Below are 13,426 nucleotides of genomic sequence, written 5' to 3' on the forward strand. Positions count from 1 at the left end.
GAACAAGCACGTGGAGTGGCAGTCAGAAGAGGAGGGAGAAGCAGGCTCTCCACCAAGCAGGGAGCCTGATGTGGGGCTCAATCCCAGGACCCTGGGATCATGACCTGAGAGCCAAAGGCAGCCACTCAACCGACTGAGCCACCCGGGTGCCCCTAAATAAAATCTAAAAAATATATATTTGGGCAGCTCTTGGTGCCAATAGAAAGAGAAGAAAGATGAAAACAAAACAACAACAACAAAAAATGATAAACACAAGGATTTAAAAATATAGAATTTTGCTGTTAGAAAAATGCTTTTAAATACCTCAGTGTAAAATAATCCTGTCAATACTAACACTAATATTAATACTAAGACTAGTTAAAATTTACTGAGGTCTTACTAAGTGCCATGTAAATACACTAAGTATTTGAAATGTGTTCTTTCTCTTTTTAAAAAAGATTTTATTTGTCAGAGAGAGAACACATGCATAAATAGGGAGAGCAACCGGCAGAGGGGGAAACAGGCTCCCCACTGAGCAAGGACCCCCCCCCCCCCCGCCAATGCGGGACTCGATCCCAGGACCCTGGGATCATGACCTGAGCCAAAGATACTTAACCAACTGAGCCACCCAGGGGTCCTTTTATTCTCTCTTTTAATCAAGCTTCACAACAACCAAAGAGATAGGTACCGTTATCTCCCTTCTACAGATGATGAAACTAAGGCTGACGACATTAAATAACTTTCTTAAAGTCACGTAAGTAAAAATTTCCAGAGTCAGAACTTAAACCCAAGCCAATCAGACACCACAGTTAATTATTCTGTTTGTACAAATCCAATATTTATAATGATAGCCTGGAGTCATCCTGAAATGTTAATTTCCAGTGCCTTTTATTTCAAAACCCAGGGAAACTTAAACTATATTTCAAATATTTTTAGTCAAATAAAACTGAGTTTTTTGGAGTGACCCATTCTTCAAGGATTCTGGATAGCTGAAGCTTTAACTGTACTTTGCAGCTTCTTACTAGATTTCAGTAATTATAGCTCTACAAATTGATTGAAATTGAGTTGCAAATAATATTTTTATGAAATGCTATAAAATATACTGGTTGTAAATTTTGAGTACTACATACATTTTATCTATTGCATTTCCTTGCAAACTTCATTTTTTTTTAAAGCCTTCTAAATGTTTTTGGCAGGATTTTTTTTTTCTAAAAGATACTTCAATATGGACTTTTTCTTGGCAATCCATACGATTTCCTGAAGTTCCTGCTGAGTATAAACTTACTATGTAAACATAAAACTTGATTCCCCAGTAAAAGTATCAACCATTTGGAAATGCCAACAGGCTTTATATGCAATTTGCAGCTTGTGAGTAAGGTCATCTTCTTTTTTTCATATTTTCTCTAATGCTTGTAGTATCAACCACAGAACCCTTAGTAAGAGTATTTGTGAATTCTTCTTTGCTTCCAGGCTCCCTGACCTTTTGACTAAACATTCCTTTATTTTCCTAGGGTAAAGAATCTGATTTTAAAAACTCCAGCCAGCTTACCTGATCACATTTCCTCCAATATGTCAATTTAGCCATAACTGCTTTGAACATCTAACCTTTCCTTAACCCCCATCACATTCATACAACTACACATAACAATATATACAGTTCCTTTTCATTTATCAAAAGAAAGAATCCTTGAGGAATAAAGATTTGACAGCTCCTGTTACAAGATAATTGTAATACTTAAAAAAAGAGGGAGGGAGAGAGAGAGATGAGACAGATGGTGTACACTGGAGACATGTGGAAGTTTGCTTGAAAAATAGCTTCAGAAATTCAATTGAGACTGAAGAAATTATGCAAATTATCATTTTTGCATAAAAGCATCATAGAAAACAAGGAAATCATCTTTAGTCTTCATAATTTTGCAGAAGAGAATAATGTCAACTGGACTGATACCATCTTGGTTTCCTATTTTTTAAAAACCCTATCAGAGCTCATTTTAAATTACAGAGAAAAAAGATTGTTTTGAGTAAGACGATTAAAAACATTATCTTCGAGTGGGGATGGGAGAAGGGTGGATGGGATCTGGTGGGGGGATTGAGGGAGGGGACAAAAAAAATTATCTTCTATATTGCTATACTTAGGTCTAATTCATTAACATCAACCATTAATTCATTTTTGATGAGTTATTTGATACTTTTATTGTATCATGTGTAATCTACGTGGGGAATGGTTTGTAATAAATTTATTGTATTTCATCAAATTAAATTCAGTGGCATAAACTGATCATGGAAATTTAACTTTAAAGATTTTGTTTATTACTTTAAGAAATTTTTCTTTTTTTCTTCTTTTTTTAAAAATTAAGATTTATTTATTTATTTTACAGAGGTGGGGGTGGGAGGGGAAAGGAAGGGTGTCTCCAGAAGACTGTGCCCTGAGCATGGAGCCTGACATGGGCTTGATGCTGGGTTCAGTCTCACAACCTTGAGATCAAGACCCTGAGATCACTACCTGAGGTGAAACTCACTACCTGAGTTGGATTCTTAACTGATTTCCACCCAGGTGCCCCACTTTAACAAAGTTTCCAAATTGCTCCTTTAAACTTTATGTTTGCCTGATTCACATAAGACACAAAATTTTAAAGAAAGAAAACAGGTACAAAAAGCTGTAAGAATAGAAATTCTAAGGATCAAGGTGAAGGTTGGGGTGAACATTTTGGAGGTATGGGATTAGGGGAATAGGGGCAGAAAACCAGTAAGGACATTGATGTCAACAAAAGGAGGAAAATCATTTACTGCATTCAGGCAAATTTTCGGAAAAATGAGTTGAAGCATAATATGATCAGTACCTAGTGTGATGATAATTATGCTTTTAAAAATGTGAATAAACACATTTTATTTGGGAACAAGGAAGAGGGAAGGGGAGGCAGTAGCTACAAAAGAAAATGTTATGATGGGATCATTTCTATTCATTTTGAAATCACAGAATATAGGCTGGTGTTTGAGTACACATGTGAATTAGGGTGGATAAATTGAGAAAGACCCACATCTTCTGCTCAGCATTATGATGAAGAAAGAAACCTGGGTCATATGTTATGAGTCTCTAGTGAATTCAAGCACATGTCCCTGTGTGTGTGTGTGTGTGTGTGTGTGTGTGTGTGTGTGCGTGTGCGCGCGCGTATTTAAACTGGCCTATTTAAATGCATTAGGAAAGTCAACCTTTATCTTTAAATTTGATCAGAAAAAAGTCTGAAAATTGATAAACAATCTTTAATATATAAAGATAGATTACCAGGAAAGATTATGGAATTTCATTTCCCAGAGACGGTTAGATAAAGTGATGGATATTTATCTCCTCTTTCTCTAATAGTTATGTTAGGTGAAGTTTGCTTAGAAGCAAAAAAGACCACTTGAAGGCTTAAACTTTGAGAGTGATAATGGAATTTGACAAAAGAAAGAATTTTTTAATAGAAAAGAAGAAATCCTATTATTATTTCCTCATGTAGATTAAGTTTTTCTTTATCCTTGGGTCAGAAAATATCAGGGACACCTAGTTTTCAGGCATGTTTTCACTGGAGTTTAACAGCACTGAGCTGTTAAACTTCTGAGGCTTGATATGGGTGACTCTGGTCATGTTTGGGGTCTTAAGGCAACTTGGAGCCAGCCATGTGTGTGTTACTTTGGGCAGACTAATATTTTAGCTGCACTTTAAACTCATATTCTTTAAAAATCTGTCTAGTATGGGGTACCTGGGTGGCTCAGTTGGTTAAGCATCTGCCTTAAGCTCAGGTCATGATCCCAGAGTCCTGGGATTGAGCCCCTTGTTGGGCTCCCTGCTTAGCAGGGAGTCTGCTTCTCTCTCTGCCCCTTTCCCTCGCTCTTTCTTTCTCTCTTTCTCCCAAAGAAATAAATAAAATCTTTAAAAAATAAAAGAAAACTAAAAAAAAAAAATCTGTCCAGTGTTTTTTTTTAGATGAGAGACAGCACTGCATGGTGAAGTGGGCAGTGAAGAGGGGGACAGACTGGAATGAATGGAGATGGAAATACACAATGACTCTTCTGTTGTCCCCAGAAAACCAGGAACGGCTTCAAGCTCCCATATCCTTCTCAATAACACCAGAGTTCTAGAGCGCCCTTTAGAGATGAATTTCCTTGGTCAATGCCCAGGACACCTCTCTTTTAATGTGCCTCTGGGTGACTATATGTTAGCATTTCTCAAATTGTTGTCTCAGCATCACCTGCATTAGAATCATCTGTTTCTTGAACCCCTGCAAGACCCACTAAGTGAGAGTCTGAGCAACAAGACTAGGATGACCATATTTTTAATGAGCATTGTAGGTGATTCTGACTTCGCTAAACCTCAAGACACACTCCCTGAAGATGAGGTTTAGAATTAGAGTCAGCCTAGAGCACTGTAGCCCTCCCCAGGTATTCTGCTGTCAAACTGTTCCTCAAATATTCAGACCTGTTTCAAGAAGGCTGGAAGAAGATTCAGTTCAGTTACCTCCCACTCATCAGTCTTTCTCCCTAGCATCCATCCGATTGAACTGAAATCTTTGGGGAGTGTCTATAAATACTCCATCTGCTCAGATTTTCTGCCAGACAGTGGAGTTTGCACCACCTTCCCACTACTGTAGACCAAAATAACTTCTTTGGGTTTGCCTGACTCTAACTGATCAGAGCCCCTTTTCCTGACAACTAAGGTGCTTCAGGACCACTTGGCTCTTCACAAGAGGAATCCATTGCCCTGAGATGTCCTTTATGCAGTTAGGATGGAGATACACTTTTAATGCTGGAAAGAACCTTAGAGATAATCCAGTTATGTGGAAAAACGTGCAGACATACATAGAAAAGGAGACTGGAAGCAAACATTTTATTGAGCCCCACTACGTGCCATAAAAACGCTGAGCTAGATTTTGCAATGAGTTTTGTCATTAATTTTTTATGATAAGCTTTCAAAGCAGATAGCATTATATGCATTTGTATAGATGAGGAAGTTGAAACTCAGAAAATTAGGGAAATTTGCAAAGTCATTTAGTTAACAAGTGAATTCAGGATTGAATCTAGATGTTAATATATATGTATATACATACATATATATATATATACTATGTATTAGTATATACTATATATTAAAATTTTTTTTTTTTTTTGAGAGAGAGAGAGAGAGTGGGTATGCGCTGCATGAGTTGGGGGAGATAGAATCTTAAGAAGGTTCTATGTCCAGAACAGAGCCCTCTGTGGGGCTCAATCTCACGACCCCCAGATCATGACCTGAGCCGAAATCAAGGATACTTAATTGACTGAGCCACCCCAGTGCCCCTCTAATAAAAATAACCATAATTTATTAAGCACTTACCATGTGTTGGGCATAATTCCAAACATTCTGTTTTTATTGACTTATGTAAAATCTCCACAAGACCCCTGGGGCAGGTGGTAGTTTTAGGCCCATTTTACAGGAGGAACTTAGGCACAGAAGACTAGAAACTTGCCATCAGGTCACCTAGTTAGTAGATGGAGAAGACTTTGATTCTAAAGCTCTCTCCAGAATCAAGTACTCTGAAGAGACTGAAAGCAGAGAGAGTGTTTACTGTTCAAGTAGAAGATCAACATTCCTGAAATAAGGATTGGGAGAGGAGGCACATTTAAAAAGCACTTCTGATGATGTCTGGATCATTTATCTGTGGGGGAGGGACCAGAGGGAAAAGGGGGGACTGGAGATAACTCTGACTTTTCCTGCTTGCTTGGAGAATGAAGTAGATGGCGACTGAGGCTTAGAATGCAGACAAACTGGCATTGCGTTTATGTTCTGTGTTACATAGCTGGTATGTGTTACGTAGCTTTTTCTGCAGCTTAACTGAGAAGAGAATCGTGTCCTCATCTCCTACATAAAAACTTATTGACTGATAGATTATAAGAAAGGCTGTCAATGGAATTCGGAACATTAACTGATTTCCTATCTGTGGGCCAGTGAAGCACTAAGTATGTATGTAGCTTTAAGATTGTAATACATGTAATTCTATAATTGATTAATTCTTTATTTGAGAATCAGTCACTGGTATCCACCATGAGTTGGCTGTCCAGGCTACAATGGTAAAGAAGACAGACCCGGTCCATGTTTTCAGGGAGCTTATATTCAGGTAAGGGAGATAGGCAATAAATTAGGAATCAAAAAATGAGATGCTGGACGGTACTATGAAGAAGACAAACAAAATGCTGTGGTAGAACAGGATGATGTGTAGGGGCCAAGTGACACACGAGCTCATAAGATGGGAAAGGTGCCTAATTTTTATTCCCACTATGATAGAAAGAAATTGATGAGGTTTGAGAAAGGGTATAATTTGATCTCTTATGCATTTTTTCTATTTTGCTCTGGGTGTCACTATATTCAGGGTAAGACTGTGGGGACAGGAGTGGAAGAAGAGAAGCTGGTTAGGAGTGCCAGAGGAAAAGAGTGATGGTGGATTGAATAAAAGTGTAATGGAGATATTTTGGGGATACCTGGCAGACTTCTTGATGGAGAGGGATGGAGAGGAAAGGGAGAAATCGAAGACAACCCCTAGGTTTCTAGTTTAAACAACTGGGTAAATAGTGCTTGCATTTTCCAATGTCGCAGCAGCTAGGCGCCAGGTAAGTTTTGAAGGAAAATGATGATCAGACACGTGTATGTATATGCATGTGTAAGCATGACCCCAAAGCTTACAAAAGAGTGCTCTGGTCTGGGAATTTAAAAGCCCGATTTGTGTCATAACATTATCACTAAAAGCAATAAATGCTTTACACCTCATTTTTTCCCATCTGCAAATGGGGACGATTATATCTATCTTTACTGCTTCAGAGGGATGCCTAGAAGATAAATGAGATAATTCATATGAAAGTACTTTGAAGTCTTGGGAGGATCAGAATTGTATTAACCCAAGCTATCATTACTGTGTACAGGGTGTGTTTATATTTTTCTTGTATCTACTCAAAGTCATAGGGGCCATAAGTATACTTACATTCTTTATGTTCAGTTCCCAGAAATGATAAGATGAACATGCTTCTCTTTCCCCAACTGTTCCTTCCCCTATAGTATTCTCTTGAGAGGATTTTGCAAGTATTAGTGTTTTCTCACACTTTTCAAAGACCATGGGAAGGATTTTGCCCAGTATAACTCTGCCAGGGTAATTTTTGGCAGATAACGATAATGAGATCTTTCTTTAATAGAGAGGTGCAGATTACAAAGAACCAGCACATTATTTCATTGACTCTTCCAAGAACACTCTAAGAAAGGTATTATTTTTTCACCATTTGACAGAAGAAAGATGGCTCAATTTAATTTTAATTTGCCTAAAACTTGCTTTTACAGCTAGAGTAATTAAGGCTAATAGAAGAGTTGTGTTCTACAAAACACAGTGAACTAGCACCAGGGATGTTCAAAGAACGGCAGCCATGTGCCAGTTACTATTCATGGGATGTGTTGGGGGGCTCCTTTGTTCACTTCAGTCTTGGACCCACTGTCTTTAGTTCTTTGATAATGGGTGTGACTTACTGACTTTCTTGCCTAGTTTCATGAGCTGCACCATTCCACCCATGACCTTATATACTGTTCTCCATAAAAACAAACCAAAAAAAAAACCAAAATAAGAACAAAACAAACAAAAATTGTCCCTTGCTCTCCAGAGTAATTACATGATTAACAGTGTCCTCTTTTCCCTGGGAGCAGATATAGCACCCTTAGTTTTGCCTGAGGCGTTTTGTAAGAAAGGGTACTTGGAATCCAGAGATCTGAGGTTGAGTCTTGGTTCAGCACAACAGACTGCGTGGGGATGAAATGAACCTCTTTGAACTTCGGTTTTAAGAACTATACGCTGCATATACTCATATTTATCTGTTTACCTACTATAATCTTCCAGTCAGCCCCACTTTGATCTGCACAGGTCCAGATGCAGAAGTATACAGGCTAAGTAGTCACTTTCAGAGTGCCTTATTTTTAGATTATTGGATTAAAAATTTTCCAAGCTGTTCATTCCTTCCCTTGCTTTCTCAGCCCGAATGCACATGTATTTGCTCACTTCTAATGGAGGGGGAAGTGGCTGTTATTTCTGGTATTCACACAATATGACTCTCAGCATATTAATCTATTCAGAACAAAGCTAAGGAGGCATAAGGTCTGAGACTACAGTAAGGATTGAATTAGTGGATGCAGAATGTTTAGCACATACAACGAATGATAATTATTAACTGTTAACTTTTTGTTTTTCTTTCTTAGGTGATCTCATTGGTCTCTAATAGTTCAGCAGCGGCCTGGGTGGAGACTAGAAAATAATCTGGCTCCTCTTCAGAATGTCACCCTGCTCGCTGGCTAGGCAGGGATTTCTTGCATATCTTTAAGTCCTCTTATTTTCAGTTTCTGCACACCTTTGAGGAAGGGTATTTGGGATACCTTTTTTTGTAAGTTGATGGGAAATGCAAATAAAACTATGACAACGTTGAGATAATGACAAAATTTTAATTTGTTTCCCCCTCTGAATCGAGTCTGAAAAACAAATCTCAAAACCTGTGGACATGTTTTTCAAAACTACATTTCAGAGTTTACAGGTGTGCGCCTGCGGCAACCGAAACAAAGATTACAGTGATGGTTATGGCTGCCTCCCAGGCTCAGATAAAAGAGGCGCCTCTCAGCTAGCTCCCCGGTGCCAGCTCACCTGGGGTCAGACTGAGTTTTCCCCATTTAGGGCGGGTACAACAGTAAATCCCCGCATCTGTTTTCCTCGTCTCTGTCCCCTCCCATTTTGAGTTTCTGGGTCAGCAATCCTCCCAGCGGGCTCGGGTTTGTGCCCCGGGGAGGCAGCGTGATGCCTGGACGCAGGAGGCCGGGGGAGCAATGTCAGGCAGCGGCGGCCAGAGCACGGGCGGGTGGACAGCTGCCCTGGGACTGTTTCCACGCTGATCCACCGTGCCTCTCTAGGACCTCGGGGTAACAACACTTAACTCTCGCTCTACCAAGTGTCTCCGCAGGCCTGGGCATACAGATGCAAGGGAAAGTGGGATCCGTTCCCGCCAGGGCTGCTCCCGCCCTCTCCCCGGCCCCCGCCCCTCCCGCGCCGCAGCCGGTCCCGCCCCGAGTCGCCCGTCCCGGGCCGCCGGGCACTACTGGGCCTGAGCAGGACGCCGCCGGCCCCCGCCCCATGGCGCCGTCCTTCTTCACTCTGCCGCCTCTCTCAACCCTCTCCCCCTCCGGTTGCTTCATTTTTCAGGCGCGTTTCCCTCAGGGGGAGGCGTGTGCCCCCAAACCATCTACCTCCGTCCCTTCTGGGGACCCCGCTTCCTGGACTCTCAGCTCTCCAGTGCCCCCTCAGGCCCCCGCCCCCACTCGGCCTCGGCGGGGAAAGGGGCGGGAACCGCGCGCAGGTACCTCAGCGCCAGGAGGAAGGCGCGCCGGGGCCGCAGTTCCCGGAGGTGCCGCGCCCGCTCCGGGGGGAGGCGCTGTGGTGCGGGGCCGCCCCCTCGCGCCCCCGGCGCCCGCAGTGGCTCGGCGTCCTCGTCCTCCTCCTCTTCTTCCTCCGCCCTCCTCCGCTGGGAAAGTGGGAGGCGGCGGCGGCGGCGGACTGTGTGTGTGCGCGCGCGAGGGGGGCAGCAGAGAGGAGTCTCCGGGTGCCGCCGCGGCGTCAGAGACGCTGCGCGAGGCGGGCGCGGCGGGGCCGCATCTGCTTCGGGCTCCGCCGCCGCTGCGGGGCCGCGAACAAAGAGGAGGAGCTGAGGCGCGAGGTAGGGCGCGGGGCCGCGCGGGGAGTCGACGCGGGCAGACACCCGCGGCCATGGAGGAGGTGGTCGGGGCGCCCGCACCCCTCCGCGCTAGTCGGTCCCTCAAGTCCCTCCGCCCTCGGGTCCCCGTGGGCCCGGAGCCGGGACGGTGTGGGCTGCCGATTCCCGGCAGGGAGCTGCCCGGGCTCGGTGCCGCGGTCTCCCCGGGCACAGTCCGGCACTCCCTTCTCTCCGGTGGTTCGCTCTCTTTGGGGACTCCCGCCTCATCTCTGCGGCGTCACAGATGCTTCCCGAAAGGTGGCACTTTGTGTGGCTGACTTTCGCAACTTAAGGCTGCGGATTTATTTTTAAGTCCTTGAAAACTTCCAGCAGTCGTTCGGAGGGGATTTATGTGCCCAGCCTGACCCCAAGGGTGGTGGAGAGGAGTGCTGTTGAATGGGATCCCGGTTCGGCACCGGCCAGGCTGCAGTGCCAGCCCGGGACCTTCCCTGTCCCTGGTCGCCAACACCTGCCTCCGGGGTGTGTCTGCGGAGAGTTGCCGCCGCGCCTCCCTGCGGGTCTGGGAGTACCTGTGCTTGGCAGCGTGGGAGAGGGGCGCAGCCCTGGGGCTCGCCGCTTCCCGGCTCTGTCCAGAACAGCTGTTATTGCTTCCATCACAGTCTTCTTACCCTTTTTCTCTTAGGTATTCTCCTTTACATTTATTTTGGTGGTAGGGGAGAGCGGCGCAGTCACGGCTTTAAATGCTTTTCCCTGAATGGTCCCATTTTCATATTATGCTCACAGTTTTCATTCCAGCATTCCATTGTCAAATTTTTTTGGTGATAATTTTGCCAGATTTTCTGAATGGGATTAGGACAGGCCGTTCAGAAATCCGTTTCAGAGTTTTGTCAACCACTGCCCTGAAGGGTGCTTTTATATTTCAGCTGCTTTCAAACAAATCTTTAGTTGTGTCCTTTAGAATTGTCAACCTTCCGCTCATTTTGGTTGGGCAAGATTAAACAGTTCTATTTTTAAGGGCAGCGAAGAAACATATGTATTTAATATTGGGATCATTTACCACAAGTGATCACATGAGGCATGGTTTCTTAAACACTAAAGTAGCTTAAAGATTGGGAAGTTTGTTGGGTTTTAAAAGTAATTTCAGGTAGAGGAAACTTTCGGTTGCTTCTGTTCAGCTTCTCATATGAGTTGAGGACTTGATTAAGGCAGCCAATATCACTTTGAGGGCTGAAGAAATAATGTTCTTTATTGCATTTCATAAATCCCATTTTATTGCAGGAATTCTGTATAGTACTTGATAGGTATTTCTGCACAGTGAACTCCTAGATATCTTTAGGGAATAATTTTGAATTGTTTAAAAAGCCCATTTTGTTTTTGTTGACTTTGGAGTTCAGGAACCACATTCCAAAGCAAAGCTGCACTATTCAGAGGAAGCACTTTTGTGTATTCTTTGGTTCTTGGCTCCTCTGTGAACCTTTCCCCCCAAATAACAGTACTAATTTTCTGTCTTCTCTCCTCCCCCTCTCCCATTACTCCAGAGCAAAGTCTGAAATGGATGTTACATGAATCACTTTAAGGGATGCACACAACTATGAACATTTCTGAAGCTTTTTTCTCAGTAAACTAGATAAAGATGGATGAATCTGCCTTGTTGGATCTTCTGGAGTGTCCTGTGTGTCTAGAGCGGCTTGACGCTTCGGCAAAGGTCTTGCCTTGCCAGCATACGTTTTGCAAACGATGTTTGCTGGGGATTGTAGGTTCCCGAAATGAACTCCGATGTCCCGAGTGCAGGACTCTTGTTGGCTCGGGTGTTGAGGAGCTTCCAAGTAACATCCTGCTGGTCAGACTTCTGGATGGCATCAAGCAGAGGCCTTGGAAACCTGGCCCTGGTGGGGGCAGTGGGACGAACTGCACAAATGCATTAAGGGCTCAGAGTAACACTGTGGCTAATTGTAGCTCAAAAGATTTGCAGAGCTCCCAGGGTGGACAGCAGCCACGGGTGCAAGCCTGGAGCCCCCCGGTGAGGGTGAGTAGCCTGCAGAAGCAGTTTGGTGAATGAAGGTGGTGACAACTCCATTTTTTTCTCTGTGCTTTTGCTTGATACTTTGTAAATCAGTTCATTGCTGAAGAAGCTACACTTACTGGAACAGACAGGAAATTATGCCTAGGATTTTTTTTTTCTTTTGGAATGTGAGTGGATATAAATAACAAATTTGTGTTTTTAAAAATTCTCTCCAGATAGTCTCTATTACCGTTTAAGATAAATTTTGGGGAAGAGGTAGCCATTATTCACTGAAATCTAAAACAAAGCAGCTTTTTGGTGCCCATTTTAAAATGGAAATTTGGCATGATTTTTCCCTTTTTCATGGAGTTGGGAGAACCATAGTTATGTATATATGTGTACATATATGATACAAGTTACACATATGTATGTGGGTGAATCATAAGCTGGAAATTAAACCTTAATTTTTATGTTGCATTGAGGTATTCTAGCCATTCACTTGGTTTTATGAATGCACAGCACAGAATTTACTGGTTGGAGGAATTCTTAACAAATCATGGCCACAGGTAGCTGAGTTTCGTTGCTGTAGCAACGAAATGTCTTTTAGGACTACGTGTAATAGAAAACCTAGCTTTATGTTGGGTTTTGTAGGGAGTGAAATGAAATGTTTCCATCAAAATGATTTTTCTGGGGTTTTGGGTTTGGGCTGAAATAATTTTAAATGAACCTAAATATTTGGACAGTTACCATATTTTAAATTCCTAGAAGGTAAGTTATTTTGAGTAAATCTATATTATGTTGTGGGTGATGGTATTCTAGTAAGACACATTTTTCTCATTTTTGTAAAAATAAGAAGTAGTCATGAGCATCAGATAATTAAAACAATTTCATTTTTGTTGGAAGAAATAATTTTGATAATTGGCCAAACTGACAAAATATATTTTTGAAGAACAGTTAATTTGCATAAGAATTTTTTCAAATATTCATGGGGGAACACTCATAACTGACTTCTTTTATTTAGTGTTACAATAGCCATTGGGATAGGCATTATATAGTATAAATTCACAGATGTGAGTATCAGAAGCTATACCATTCTCTCACTTCCTTCTGAAGTTCATCCTTTAAAATGATAGAAAGTATTTATATCACTAGATGTAAAATAGGAAAGAGTTTTATTACTAGGAAACAGTTCCTTAGTAGGATATCAGGCTTCTTTGATTTGTATTCATTTTTTTAATTTTTTTAAAGATAGTGAGAACTTTGGGCTAGGGTAGTTTTCTTTGCATATTTGAAGCCCATGTATTGTGAAGTTGGTCTGCTTATAGCACTTTCCTAGGATTTCCTTTATTTTATGGAGTTTACTGGTGCATTGACTATTTATAGAGTCATTAATATTTTAACCTCACAACCAGTGATCAGTTTGGTCATTTCTGAGACATGTGACCCAGGTCTGCTTAGCTTAATGAGGGAGTAGATTTGCTTCTTTGGAGATTTTATTTCCTTGTTAATTAGACTAGAGACTTGTTGCTTCTGGCTATGAATGGAAGTGTCTTAGTTGTTGACACATTGCTTTACCTCTTGTGAGCAATGCATTGAATGTTTGATTACTGATAAAAAGGAATTTAAGAAAAGGGTTTCAAGCATTCAACTTAATGTCTTTTGAATTTTAAGTTTTCTTTCAAACATAAAAATTGACTGTATAATGCT

General features: G+C 42.0%; 2 protein-coding genes across 2 annotated transcripts in view; one reads left to right on the plus strand and one right to left on the minus strand.

The window, feature by feature from the left end:
* LOC125094073 (collagen alpha-1(I) chain-like) overlaps positions 1-10,371 on the minus strand; it is a 33,025-nt gene extending 22,654 nt beyond the window's left edge. The window contains exons 1-2 of the mRNA XM_047719818.1: positions 10,118-10,371; positions 9,368-9,986 (exon numbers count right to left, since the gene is read on the minus strand). Coding sequence (XP_047575774.1) covers positions 9,368-9,986; positions 10,118-10,371 — 873 coding nt within the window. The remainder of the gene's footprint in view (positions 1-9,367; positions 9,987-10,117) is intronic.
* Positions 9,581-13,426, plus strand: part of SH3RF1 (SH3 domain containing ring finger 1) — a 184,017-nt gene continuing 180,171 nt past the window's right edge. The window contains exons 1-2 of the mRNA XM_047717709.1: positions 9,581-9,720; positions 11,256-11,743. Coding sequence (XP_047573665.1) covers positions 11,351-11,743 — 393 coding nt within the window. The 5' untranslated portion in view covers positions 9,581-9,720; positions 11,256-11,350. The remainder of the gene's footprint in view (positions 9,721-11,255; positions 11,744-13,426) is intronic.

Source organism: Lutra lutra, chromosome 2, assembly GCF_902655055.1.
Source record: "Lutra lutra chromosome 2, mLutLut1.2, whole genome shotgun sequence".
Lineage (NCBI taxonomy): Eukaryota > Metazoa > Chordata > Mammalia > Carnivora > Mustelidae > Lutra > Lutra lutra.